This window comes from Notothenia coriiceps, unplaced genomic scaffold (genome assembly GCF_000735185.1).
Source record: "Notothenia coriiceps isolate Sejong01 unplaced genomic scaffold, NC01 NC01_scaffold00020014, whole genome shotgun sequence".
NCBI lineage: Eukaryota > Metazoa > Chordata > Actinopteri > Perciformes > Nototheniidae > Notothenia > Notothenia coriiceps.
In genome coordinates, this window is record NW_011352715.1 from 50,976 (window position 1) to 66,492 (window position 15,517).

The 15,517-nt window shown below is 41.3% G+C and overlaps 1 protein-coding gene across 1 annotated transcript in view; it reads left to right on the forward strand.

Annotated features, from left to right (window-relative positions):
- Positions 1-15,517, forward strand: part of LOC104952436 (G-protein coupled receptor 98) — a 73,724-nt gene that overhangs the window by 49,603 nt on the left and 8,604 nt on the right. The window contains exons 6-7 of the mRNA XM_010779254.1: positions 3,775-3,932; positions 14,118-14,271. Coding sequence (XP_010777556.1) covers positions 3,775-3,932; positions 14,118-14,271 — 312 coding nt within the window. The remainder of the gene's footprint in view (positions 1-3,774; positions 3,933-14,117; positions 14,272-15,517) is intronic.

Below are 15,517 nucleotides of genomic sequence, written 5' to 3' on the forward strand. Positions count from 1 at the left end.
ACACACACACACACACACACACACACACACACACACACACACACACACACACACACACACACACACACACACACACACACACACACACTTAGCAGACAGCACTTAAAAGGAAGATATCAGCATGTTTTCTACTCTTTTTTTTGCCAACAGTTGAATTCCTTTACATGTTAGTTTTAACTTTCTGCAGTTCAACTTCAAAATAATTTGAAAATGATTTGAAAATAAATGAATGAAAGCCGGCAGCCGTGTGGCGCTTTAAGTCCAATTTGACACGTGTTCCTGTTAATGCATACACTCCTAGTCCATTATATAATATATCATAATAGAAATCTAACAGATGACTTTGATTACAACGACAACATGCTGCTTTTCTGTAAATCTTTGGTAACAATAATCAGCTAAATTAGTATTTGTTCAGTCTTTTTTACTTTTGATACTTTTACTACACTTTGCTGATGATACTTCTGCACTTTTACTGAACACAAATGTCCTAAAATACTTCTTACCCCACAGACTTTCTCCGTTTTTTATCAGTAAAAAAACAAAGCCATCAGACACACGAGTCTGCCGCTCAGAGATCAGAGGTTACATTCTCAAACTGACCTGAAACAACAACAAGAAAACTCTTTACCTCTGATTTAATCCTCCTCTTCTCATGGTCCGGGAGTAAAACTAAAATCCTCATCTTTACCGATTTCATTTAACACATAAACATCCATACATATACACACTAAAGCACACACACTCCCATACACACAGAGCTTCTCTTCCTCTTTCTGTTCGAGCAACTGTTGTAAAATGGGGAAACGTATCTTTAAGAAAGAAACAAAAAAAAAAACCTCCCTGTGAGCTTATTATCTGCCTGGCGCACACACACAGTCACACACACACACACACACACACACACACACACACACACACACACACACACACACACACACACACACGCACTCACACATACACGGTCAGAAACACACACACACACACACACATGCACTCATACATACACACACGGTCACAAACACACATGCACACACACGGTCAGATACACACACACACAAACTCATACATACACACACACACATGCACTCACATGCACTCACATACACGGTCAGATACACACAGTCAGATACACACACACACACGCACTCACACACACACACACAATCAGATACACACACACACAGTCAGATACACACACACACANACTCACACATACACGGTCAGATACACACACACAGACACACACTCATACATACACACACACGGTCACACACACACACACACACACACACACACACATGCACTCATACATACACACACGGTCACAAACACACATGCACACACACGGTCAGATACACACACACACACTCATACATACACACACACACATGCACTCACATGCACTCACATACACACGCACTCACACATACACNCTCTTCCTCTTTCTGTTCGAGCAACTGTTGTAAAATGGGGAAACGTATCTTTAAGAAAGAAACAAAAAAAAAAACCTCCCTGTGAGCTTATTATCTGCCTGGCGCACACACACAGTCACACACACACACACACACTCACACATACACACACAGTCAGATAAACACACACACACACACACACACACACACATGAACTCACACATACACGGTCAGATACACACACACAGACACACACTCATACATACACACACACGGTCACACACACACGGTCACACACACACGGTCAGATACACACACACACACACACGCACGCACTCACACATACACACACACGGTCAGATACACACACACACACACACTCATTCACACACACTCATACATACACACACACGGTCACACACACACATGCACTCACATGCACTAACATACACACACACACACATACACACAGTCAGATACACACACACACACACACACACACACACACACACACACACACACACACACACACACACACACACACACACACACACACACACACAGTCCCCTCCCACAGCGGCTGCAGCAGAAACGAGGAAGTCTGGAAAACTGAAGTGATATTCTGCATAAAGTGTTTGTAGCTTTCAAAGATTTTTGTTCGACATTTTTTATCTCAAGATCATTTCATGCAACACAGAAAAAACAATGCAGAGAGCAATTTTTAAAAAGCAGGGTGAAGGCAGTATTCAGATCCTTTACTGGATGGAAAAGTAGGGATACAAAACTACAACAATACTCAGTTACAGTAAAAGTCCTGCACCGAAAAGTCACTTTAGAAAGGTCTTTAATCAGGAAAATGCTAATAAAAGAAAATATAAGAGCGGGATTTGATTGTAGTATTTGATCCAGTTGGACGGTTTCTTTTTGGGTTCATCTGTTGAATTTTTATTCTATTAATCAATAGTTTGGCTTGTGATAATAAAATAAATAATGAAAAATGTTAGCACGACTCAAAGTGAAACCATCACAATAATTTTGTCCAACAAACCCTGATCATTATCACTAGTTAACATTATTTAAATGTAAACGTTTTATAATGAAGCCATTATTCCATATTGGCAGCACCTTATCGCCCTCTAGTGGTCGGTGTAAATCACACTTACACATGCTAGTGTAAACCTTATTTTAATCCGGTGAGTTTTACCGTGGTGGCGATCTGCAGACCCGAGTCCATCATCGTCAGAAACTCGTCGTTCAGACTCGATTCCAGGCTGATGATGTCATCGATGACCGTCGCTTCCATCTGAATGAACCAATCACAGATCAGATGAGAGGTTTGACCTTCAGCCCCGCGCATATCGTACATATAGAGTTTGTAGTGATGATTTTGTAGGAAGTTACCAACGCAAGGGTTCCCTTTACAAAAAGCATCAGGATTTTCCATTGTACTCCGGAAAAAGACTAAAAGTACTGTCAACAAAACATTGACCTCCGTAGTAACAGGAAGTGCTAAAATACTGACTTATTTCTAGGTTTAGGACTCATTCCTGCACCACTGTATTTCTTTGTATTTACCTCATTTTTGTCTGCAGGCTGCAGTTTGTGGGGGAAGGGGCTTGGTGGAAGTCCAGCTGGCTCCTGATTGGCTGTCTTGGCGGTGGACAGGTATTGACGCACCTGCTGCCTCTGGGCCTGCTGGATGTGGTACCTGGTGGGGTTCTCCAGGTGAGTCTGCACCTGAGACACAGGGAGCAACAACGTGTTCAATACAGGTGTTCAGGTGCATTATGGGTAGAGGTGGGAAGTAGTGGAGTACAAATACTTTGTTACTTTACTTAAGTACATTTTTCTGGAATCAGTTCTTTACTCCACTACTTATTTTTCTGACTACTTTTTACTTTGACTTCTTACATTTTCCAAACAGGCTGTTTACTTTAATTTGAATGTGTGGCGTGATCATAATTATTTAGAGTCATTGCGTGCCTATTGATTTGAACACGATCCGTGTATCCATCATTTCCTGGTCTTCTCTAAAGAAGAGGGACCAATGAAAACGTTGTCATGTTGCCGTTGTTCAGCATGGAAACATTCATTAGCGAACAATGACATTATTGTTCTATTAATATAAAGGGAGGTCAGGTACTCTTTAAAACAGCTGCTAGTTATGGGTACTTTTTACTTAAGTACATTTCTAAGCCTCTTTACTTTTACTTGAGTGAAGAAGTTTAGTCAGTACTTCTACTTTTACCAGAGTATATTTTTAAACATGAGTATCTGTACTTCTACTCGAGTAAAGGATGTGTTTACTTTTGCCCTCTCTGTCCACATACACTCACACTTAGTGTTTCCCCCTCTCTAGGTGCTTTATCCCAAACATCTATGCAGCTCTATGCACGGCGGTGCTGGTGCCTCTCATCTGTCTGGTTGCTGTCACTGTGGTTTTCATCCACGTCTACCAGGTCACCCCGCAGTGGAAGGCCTACGACGACATTTACCGCGGACGAACCAACAGCACAGGTAACAAATCTGTGCGTTCACAAACACATAGAGTTCAGAATCTGTGTATAAAAAAAGATAAGGACTCAAAATAACATTTCTCAAGTTTCACACAATCTCTGTGCACATGAACACACACCTGAAAAACAAGCAACCAGCTGCCAGGACGCCCTCATTGAACCAGACGACATCCACCTTTTTGGTGCTGATTTTGGCTAAAGGTTTAAGCCGGTATTTTGCTCAGCTTACAGGCTCTGTGTCTGTCTGCTGTGTGTGTACCTAAGGGATTTATTATACAAGAGCAAACAATACCTGCTTTTCTAAATGAAAAGTTGCTGACAGTCACGCATTCAGCCGTGGAAATATGTTGAAATAGATTTAAAACACTCTATACAGCAACTCCAAAACCTTTTTAAAACATACATTAGAGGTCATTTAAAGGGTCCCTATTATGCTTGTTGTGGGTTTCCCTTTCCTGTAGTGTGTTATGTACGTTTCTTTGTATGTAAATGGTCTGCTAAGGTTAAAATCCCAGCTAAGATTAAAATCCCAGCTAAGGTTAAAATCCCAGTGTTCCCTCCATATGGAGTGTCTCTCCCACACACTACCCCCCTGCCTGAATCGCCTCCATTGGACTCCTTTGTTTACTTCAGTAACATAGTGACATCACTATGTAACAATCACGCTTCTATTGGCTAGCGCTCCAACTCGTTTTACCTGATGTGTGCAGGGGCGGGACATCTCTAAGCAGTTGACCAATCACAACCAGCTAACCACAGGCAGTATGAGAAAAATAAATACCCTTTTCAAAATACAAATATGAACCTGAAAATGAGCATAATATGTCCTCTTTAAAGCCCTGAATGCACCCAATGCAGTGCAGTGTGATGTGTGTAAACAACCTCAGACTCGTACTTTATGTAAGATCAGTGTTTGCAGAAAAATGACCCTCATAGAGTTATGGTCAGAATGAATGAGAAGCATTTATCTGATGCAGGCGGTCATTTCGCCCACACATGAAGATCCAAGCCGCTCAGTACCACGGCAGCAATCAGCGGCCGTTGGTGAGAGTCAGCCGGCTTTAGCTTGTTTGGCTCAGTCAAGGCCCTCCAATGACAAAGCAAAGCCTGAATTAGTGCCAGTCCTGTGGCTGGTGAGCAGGGTGTGCCCGACGCACTGTGTGTGGCCTCTGAAGGAGTGTGGGAAACCAAAACAGAGCTTTGCTGAGCTGCAGGTACAGTACGTGTGCATTAATAACAAGAGAGCCCAGCAGGCTGAGGGTAAAGGTCAGACTGTAGGATTGTTGCCTGCCAGGAGAATGGAGGGACTGAGCAGAGATCAAGAGCAGACAGGATAGGTTTAGGGTGAGTTCAGGGGTAAGAAAACGATGAATATGGTGCTGTGCTGTGTGTTGAATGAGAGAAAAACAGAAAGGAAGCAGAGCAGGCTGCTTCTTAAACTCCTTATTTACACAGAGAGGGAACGAGAGAGCAAATGCCGGGAAAGGTAAGCACAGCACACGCTATTCAAGTGTAAAGTGCTGACTGAGTGTTTTTGGCACCGGCACAGAGGACAGAGCGGCCCTTGAGGTGTGAATATGTTTGTCCAGTTTTGTGTTGAACAGCTGCAGTGGGAAAAGGCCGCACATGAAAGGGAACACAAATGTATTTGAAAAACACCAGACTTTGACATTCTTCGTCAGAGTTCATGTAGTGAGAGATCCGTGCTGGTTCAACGTTTGGTGTTTATAAGGACAGATATATGAGCATGACTTCATCATGTACTCAAGCAGTGTGGGCCCAGTGGACTAATTTCTCTTTTCTTTTATTGTGGCTTTTGGCAGCACACAGTGTTCAGCTCTATGCAATATATCCAGGCTTTGTTTTAACATGTCCAGAGAACAAAGGGGAATAAAGCAAATGTGAGGGAGAGGCATGCCATATTTTATTTCTCTGAACACGGACTACGCCTCGGCTTGTTCTATGGGCTGTACGGGTTTTAAAGCCACAGGAACTTTGACGACAACCCTGATATGTTTCTGTCCTTCAAGTGTAGTGGTCTGACAGCAAACCAAATTCGTCTTGACATGTTCGACAGATGGTTGTCAATCAATCGTGCAGAGTCTTTTTTGTAGATTATGCGATTTAGACGATAAACATTTCGTTTGGCCACATTTTCAAATGCCATACTGCAGCAAACAACTGATAAGGGCTTGCAAGATATATCAGGAGTCCTGACGTGTGTGTGTGTGTGTGTGTGTGTGTGTGTGTGTGTGTGTGTGTGTGTGTGTGTGTGTGTGTGTTTGCATGCTCACCTGCACAACATGTACCTGCACCTCAGCCGATACTGGAACTCCACTGTGGCCAATGTCAGGCATGCCAGCAAGGAAACATCAACAAACTGAACTGAACACAGGACAGAATAATACAAAGCACTGAGCCACTATCGAAGCTGATCTTAAAAAAACATGATGTTCTTTGGATAGGGCAGTGAGCGGCCTTTCAGGGTTGAGTGAATAGCTATTATTGTTCTATGTTTTTATGACTTCAAATGTTCCCTGACTTCACTTTGATGTTCAGGGATGTGGATATAAAGTTGTAAATGTGATGGATGAGACTGACCTTTGGAGTGTGAGGCTTTGCAGTTGTTCTTTTTGGCTTTTTGACAGAAGAATTGGAAAAACTATTGGCCCGATATTCATGAGACTTAGTCGAAGGGTGTTACAGTACTACCCAGAAATATTGTACTCTACAGCTAATATCATTTTTAATTTTAGTCCGAATTTTCATTTTAAACATAGGTTAAGTCTATTAAAAGAAAATTGGTATAAGATGTATACAATACTGGTCATGTTAGATGTCTACTAGTTGTTAGAGATCTTAGTTTAATTATTCTTAAATATTCGTAATGCTACGTTTACTTGACATTATGCTCAATTTCAGGTACATAATTGTATGTTGTGTCTCTGCTGTGACATGTCTCCATGCTTTAATGTTCAAAAAGCTCTTTATTTTTCTCATACTGCCTGTGCTGGAGCACCTCTTTTCACCCTCTGTCTGAAACCAGGGGGGGACGACACAGGGATTTTAGCCTTTTCAGATCATTCACATGCACAAAAACCTATAACACACTACAGGGATAATAATAGGGCCCCTTTACATATTTGTGTTGTTTATTTTACTCTTATTATGAATACTTTCTGCATGTAAACAATATAGAAAACAGCTTATACTCTGCCTAAATGTTCACACTTGGTTCACACACATTATCTTTGTGTTGGGTGTTTGTGTCTGCTCACTGCACACTTATGACACGACAGCCTGTTATTACAGCTGTGGCCTCTGTCAGCGCTGTCTTGTGTGTCTGCTCCAGCTGTTTTTGTTGAACCCTCGTTCCCCTCTCAGTTTGTCTTCCCCCACCAGGAACCAAATCTGCTCGAATGTATACTGAGGCCTTTGCTCCTGTGGAGAGAAAAAGCTCCCTCTTGTCCAAAGAAAATCACTTTGATCCGTTTGTTTACTTTGTATTATCTCCAGACAGAAATATGACCTTCACGCCTTTAGCAGAGAGACTTTCTTGTGTGTCTGTGCAAAGGCTTACAGATGCATTCATGCATGTTCACACACATACAAATACATGCACAAACACAGTGGGAAATGTGTTCCTGCTTCCCTCTGCTCCTTCTTGGTGGTATCAAGCTAAACGGTCAGTCAGCATTTGGCTCTGGGAAGCTGTTCTTACTGTGGGAGCTCCTCCCTGTCCTCAGACTGGAATGTGCTTACATGGTTGGAAAACTCAAACCAAGGAGGGAGCAGAAAGAGACAGATGTGCAAAATAGAAGAGAGACATGGAGACATTCGTCTGTATAGAAAGAGTCGAAAGGTTTGAGTAGTCGAAGGAAGTAAAGTGAAAAACGATTTAGCGGATTTCTTTACTCTGACTCCCTGCACCAAAATAGAACCAAAGAGAAAGCACAAAGAGATTAGGTGTGAAATAATAGCTAAAGCTTTGGAAAACAATAACCAGAGTATTGGCAGAATGAATAAAGTCTTAAATCAGGCTCAATGGGAAAGGCCTTAAAAGGAGCAAAACAAGGCGGAGAAAATAGGACTGGGTTCAGCCAGCGTCAGTGAGATAAGGAACATGGAGCAGGGCGGGACTGACAGGAGGAAGTGGCACCTAGGTGAGGGCTCTCTGTGCAGAGCAGTGCCCTGTGTTTCCATGCTACTTGTGAAGTGAACTGTACAGTCTGTCATACATAACACCAAGCAGCAGGCTGAAGGCTGACTCAGCACTGTCGTCTTCAATTGGCACACTATCAGAATCAGAATACCTTTAATACTCCCACAGAGGGGACATTTACATTGTTACAGCAGAAAGGAGCTTAATGTTAGAAGCATGCATACAGTACAAAAGTATTAAAGATACAAAAATAAATTATAATAAAGAAATTACACCTTTTACAAAAAGACATATCCTGTAACAGTTCTGAGGATTTAGCAGCCAGGTATATATTGCACAGTTTTTAACGGCATATTGCACATATTGCTCCATTTACCATTGGAGTCGGAAGCATTTGTGTCTTGCGATTGATTTTGAAGATGTCGCCTTGAATTCCATCTGTTATCTTATATATGTGATTCATCTTATTTTGCCATCCTTTTCCATTTGATGAAGTGTGCTCCATATGGTACAGTAAAGGAAAGACGACCGTATGGGGCATGACTGTAAATTATCAATGGTACGTCACGCTCTCAGAAGCAAATAACATGAATGGATGCAAAATGATATTTATAGTAGCAACTGAAATGCATTTTTGTTGCAGAAAAACAGAAATGTCATCGTATAATACTGTTTTTCATCAATATATTATAGGTCTCAGATACATACAAAACATGTCTCTGAAGTGTTTGTCTGAAACACCAAACAGATCATTGCAGCATTACCCATAATCCCCTCTGTTTCAGCCCTGTTTCCAAAGTGCTGATTCTCTGTCTGTTACTTTAGATGAAAATAAGGAGCCCTCCTCACGCCCCTCTGAGAGATATTTGGTTAAAAAGAAAACAATAGGCGCTTTCACACCGCAGTACTTTCCCCACAAAGGTTCATGAGAACTTAGTTCATGAGAACTCTTTAGTTCTCATAAACTAAGTACAGATCGCGTTCACACCGGAATCAGTTCCTGGGGGAAGGATTAGGCAAATGAAGCCGCTGATGTCACTTCTTCTTCTTCTGATTTGGGTTTACTGGCAGGCCGCAAACAACTTCACGCCGTATACTGCCGCCCAAAATCCCCGGCCGGAAGTCCCCGGAGTTAGGGACTGGCTTCAGTAGAAGCTGCTGGGACTCCCAGCAGCTTCTANGTTTATGTTGAAACCGTTAGGGAGAGTGGCACACTTGTTGGCCTGTTCCATTCTTCTTCATTTTCCGAAGCCGTGGCTTGGAAGCATACTTGCTTTGTTTCTGAAGGAAGTGACTTGGAAGTACGCGACTACCAAGCCAGCATCCTCGCGATTGAGAAACGGCTGTCATAAGAGAACCGCAGTGACGCTCCTAAAACCCGGAAGTAAGTTAGCATTTTTACCACTTCCGGTTCCTTCGATAAAAAGCAATGCAATTTCTCCATAGGATTTTGGAAAATAGCTCAAAATAAGGTCTTTGTTTGACACAAATTGAAGAGACAGATCACATTTTGTTCTACGACATTAAATACATCAGCAGTGACCCCGCTGGTGATTTTTGAAGAGGTTACGTGTTTGAAAAGCGATGGTTGTTAACATTTGGCTGAATAGGACTACAGAAGTTGTCCAGGCCGTTTTACGTCATTACACCGAACACGTAAAACACTCCCGCTAAGTGTGTTTGCCCTGTCCCGCTTGAAAGCAAGTACCTGCCTCCTGCAAACTGTTCAAACAAACGCTTCAACTTGTACCATTTACAATCTGTATGTTTGAATATGGATCTTAAGTTGGCGTGGGGTTGAAGCAGCGACCCTGCTGTAGTTCGTTTATAGCGTATAACGTGAGCATTTTGCTTCTGGCGATTAGATTTATGATTATAAAATTATAAAAGTAGGGTAGACATGTTGATATTATCCAGGTGAACAAAACGTGATCCGTCTCTTAAATGTGTCTCAACCACAGACCTTATTTCCAGCTATTTTCCAAAATCCTATGAAGAAATTGCATTGCGTTTTTGACGAAGGAACCGGAAGGAGTTTACATCCGGGTTTTAGGGCGCGTCACTGTGGTTCTCTCTAAACCAGTGGTTCCCAAAGTGTGGGGCGCGGCATGACAGGGGGGGCGCGAGAGACCAGAAGGAAAAATGGTTATTAAAAAAAGAAAATCATAATTTGTAAAATTATTGATTCGAAAATTATATGATACAGCACTATTACGTCTGGGTCTCTGTGTTTCATTAAAGCTCTGCTCTGTGTGTGTGTGTGGAATGAGCCATTTTGTGTGCGCGAGCGAGAGAGAGAGAGCGCACCGGTACCGGAGATCGTAGTTGTTAGCTTCTGGTGCTAGCGAGCTACGCTAACGGATATAAAGAGTTTTTTCAACAACAAAGCGTTGACAAGTCAACGAGGCACACGTTTATAAAAAAATAAGAGAATAAAGGAAAAACAGGTATGAAATACTATTAAATGGGTGATTTGTAAAATATCCATAGAGAAAAAGTAAAACTGTTTACAGTTCTGTTTCATATGGGTGTTGAGAGATGTATCCATAGATCTCTTTTTTTTGCTCTGAAAGTGCACCAGATTGATGCTTTTAACTTCAATATTTAAAAATAAATCTTCCCGGGGGAGCTTGCCCCCAGACCCCCTATGTGAGGTCCACACACCACCTATAAAAATAGCATTTTACCCCTGCTTACACCTATATGCCTCGAGCCTTCATTGTAACTGTCACATTGTGTATTTGCGTGGGGATTGTTGCAGTAGAAATGTCCACTGTAGCGCCTGGTACATTAATGGGAAACCCTCAGGGATCACCAACTACATTTGTCCAAGGGCCAAAATTTATCCAATAGACACTTTCGCGGGCCAGCAATTTTGAAAGTAATCAGAATACAGTTACAGTTACGTGTCTTAAAAACGTATTCAGATTACTTTTAGAATACTTTTGAAATGCTTTATTTTTCCATAACAGATGGGTATGTTTTGGTGAACAGGAGACACTTATTTTACTGTTTTAATGGCTTATCAAGAACTCAAACACAACATCTTGGTGTCATTCTGGACAGCTCTCTCATCTGCACCCCACATAAAAAACATCACCCGGACTGAATTCTTTGTACTGTCTTAAAACCTTTCCTTGGAATATGTTATGAATTGTAAGGTGTCCTTGGGTGCTTTGAAAGGCGCCCCTAAATAGAATGANATAGCATTTTACCCCTGCTTACACCTATATGCCTCGAGCCTTCATTGTAACTGTCACATTGTGTATTTGCGTGGGGATTGTTGCAGTAGAAATGTCCACTGTAGCGCCTGGTACATTAATGGGAAACCCTCAGGGATCAGCAGCCTCTATGAAACGTCAAGCTACCCCGCACCACCCCAAAATAAATATCTGGCGCCGCCACTGAGCCTGACTATTTGTGTTGGGGGGGCCCCGACTTATTTTTTTCTCCAAAGGGGGGGCCCTGACAGAAAAGGTTTGGGAACCCCTGCTCTAGACGGATGCTACACCAGAATGTTGCGAGCAGTACTTAACATCAGCAGGAGTGTACATGTAACCAACAAGATCCTGTACGAGGGAATACCAAGGGTCAGCGAGAAAATTGCAGCTAGGAGAATGAGACTAGCAGGACATTGCCAAAGGCATCAAGAGCTGCCAGCCAGCAAATTGATGCTGTGGGAACCAACACACGGGCATCGGTCACGAGGACGTCCCGCACCAACATACGTGGACGCACTCAAGAATGACGCAGGAGCACAAAGTACCAATGAACTGGCCAGATGTATGGAGAACCGGGATGACTGGAAGCGACGATGGAGGGCTCGTCTGAGGACGACCTAGAGAGAGAGTTTGAAATGTTATCTTGAAACAAAAACAAAACTTTTTTTTGAGTATTTGTGCATAGATTTGCAAACAATTGATCCCTGATAACGTCCCTCAGGATCTACCATTAGCACCACCATTAAAGCCACATTGGGTTTGGGGTTCATGATGCACAGTAGGTGTATTTTCTGCTGACAGCGTTTCAATTGACTTCATTACACCTGTACCATCCTACTGGAAAACAAATCTCTGCCTCTATTTGCGTAGCACGATCTATGCTGACATGAAAACTGAAGTAAGCTATTGAGTTTATTAAACACCAGGAACCGACCCCATTCATTAAAAAGATATTCCGTCATGTTCTCCTTGATAATTTTCTATTGAGAGAAACAAGCTCTCGCTCTGTGGTGATGACTCACTCGTCGAAGTGACTCAGCCGGCTCCTGATTGGCACTGATCATTGTGCTTGTCCTCTAATTAGCTGTTCCAATAATAGATGAGGAAATGATTTTTCAAGAGGAACACCACAACCTGATATGGATGAGGTTAAAAAATCCGTCAAAGGCTTTAATTTAGTCTCCACTTCAGTGTGAGATGTTCTCTTGAAGGCTCACATCATGAATCATTCAGAGGGGAAACGGCTTAAAGGAATATGTATCTATCCTCAGTTTGGAAACGCTTGCAGAGTGACCTCTCTGTGGTCATGCTTATCTAAGAAACACTTGACCTGGTCCAAAAACAGCTGATGCCTTTTATTTTTCTGCATGCTGTGTGCAGAGTTGTGTGTGTCCACTATCAACAATATGAATGGCAAAAGTGAGAATTTGACCACAAAGTCATATGTTTGTATGCTTCGGTGACAAGTGTGTGTGAGGTTTAGGGCTGTATTTAGTAAAGTGTTTGTGAGGTTTAGGGCTGTATTTAGTAAAGTGTGTGTCAAATACTGAGTGCAATTGTCCAATAGGCTGTTTGTTTAAAACCTCTTGTTATTATGTTGCTAAGTTTCACCTCTGGACCATGAATAGCAGCCACATGAACACACCTTTTATTCTAGTGAATCAATCAGTGAGAATATATACGTCAATGTTGATAAGATACTTTTAATTTGCACCCTACCAATACCTCTCCTTAAGGTATACAGTATATATAAATGTGGCTAACATGCTTTCAATTGTAGTGTGCAGTATATCAGGATTCAAAGTGGCTCAGCTGTGCAGATATACAACAAAAAGGCAGAAAATGAATATACAGAGGAACGTATTAACGGTGGTGAATATGAGGAATGGCTCACATGATGTGCGGAAATGTAGCCCACAGTGTATATGGGAGGGTTAAGCGTCTAGTACAGGGGTTTCCAAACTACGGCCCGGGGGCCAAATGCAGCCCTTGGGGCATTTTGAATCGGCCCTCAGCTTAGGACTGCTCAATTAATCATATTTTAATCGCTATTACGATTTTGGCTTCCAACGATTATGAAAACAACATAATCGAAATAAAATAATTGTTTAAATTATTTTAAAATGTATTTTAAAACAATTTTTTTATTGTTTTTTCAGTTGAATTATACTTAAAGTTCAGGGTAATCAACTGTTAAAAACATATTGTTCAACTTTTTTTTTCACTAAATGGATAATCGTTTTTAATAATCGTGATATCAATTATTGACCCAAATAATCGAGATTATGATTTTTGCCATAATCAAGCAGCCCTACCTCAGCTAATTAAAAAATTATAACGAAACTTGTGCTTGTCTGATATTGTACTTCTTAAATATATATGTAAAAATATATGACAGAGTATTCATGTGTTAATAAGCCCACTTTTCAAATAAATTCAGTCAATTAAAGTAGAAAACATTTTCTAACAAATCTATGTTGATAAGAAAAAAGCCCAATAACTTATTTACATAACTCGCTGAAATATACCCTTCATATTTCCTCTTGTTATAACAAAATAAATGTAACCCTTTGGAAAGCTCTGATGTAGGCTTTTTTTTTTTTGAAGCATCATTTACCTACCTTTGATTGATTTTGCTAGCTTATAAGGTGATATACCTCACCTCTAGTGAGCGGCCCTTCGTATGTTTTTCCGTATGTGGCCCTCGGAGAAAAAAGTTTGGACACCCCTGGTCTAGTAAGTGGATGACATACTTGTGCACAACATATTTTCTAACCTCCTCTGTTGTGATGTTGTGCTCCAGAGGTGCCGCTGGTCCTCTACCTGTTCCTGCTCATCTCCCTGGTGTGGCTGTGGGCGGGGCTTCACATGAGCTACAGGTCTCTGTGGATGCTCATCGTCTTCGTCATCTTCAACTGCCTGCTGGTGAGCTCACTGTCTTGTCTTTCTGTGTGTTTGTAGACATGCTTACGATACAATACGATACGATAATACTTTATTGGTCAGATCAAGTCTGAAATTTGACTTGCATCACAGCAGCTCCATGTGTAACATCAACAGACAAATATCAAGAACATGAAAAACAAACAACAAACATTTAACATAACAGCACAATCAGTGAGAGAAGACATTTTCAATGACCTTTTTGCGTGCACTTGATCTGGGATTTAGCTCTGTCTGCTTGCTTACTTCTCTACTTATTTATTAATTAGTTCATCCTGTTTTTTATTGAGACACTTCATGCATTTTGTATTGCATTTCCTTCTGTGTGAAGTTAAGAAGCTTCATTTGCTATTCATTAGCGTCCTTTTTAGTGTCATTAGGCGCTTTCACACCGCAGTACTTTCCCCACAAAGGTTCATCAGAACTTAGTTCATGAGAACTCTTTAGTTCTCATGAACTAAGTACAGATCGCGTTCATACCGGAATAAGTCCCTGGGGGTGGATTAGGCCAGAGGTTCTCAATTGTTTTTCAGCCAAGGACCCCTTACAAGATAGAGAATACACCAAGGACCCCCTCATTCTGATTTGTGATTTTGGGCTATATAAATAAAAATTGACTTGACTTGACATGTATGTCCCTTGAAATAATCTGACTTAGCCTATTTTTTACACTTCAATAGTCTTAGTTATGTGAAAGAACAACACAAGAGCAATGTATTAGATATGTATTAAAAATATTTGCACCATCTCAACACAGAATACCCTTAAAACAATCAATCAATTAGCTGCAAGTAACACTGTACCTAAACAAAATATCAAAGGGAAATCAAGAGAAAAGTGATAATTTGAAGTGCATTTCAGAACACACACACACACACACACACACACACACACACACACACACACACACACACACACACACAGGGGTTAAAGTGGGCGGGAACGATCCAGAACAGCGTTCCGGCACCTTTGATTAATAAGTAAATAAATCTGATTGGCAGTTTCATACATAATAATGTCAAGCGAGTTCACAGGGCTGCCAACTCTCACACAATTGACATTTTTCACACGCTCTCAGCCACAAGTCCATTTTCTCAAGCAGTGAAAAACAATTCATAACTGATAATGTCATGGTGCGCCCTTTATTGCAATGTGGTTTTTTATTATTTGTAAAGCATCTATTATGAAAAAGCGGTTAAGTCTGACCGAGATTGCGACGAAACCACGACGACAAGACGCGTTACACGTTTTCATTCACGA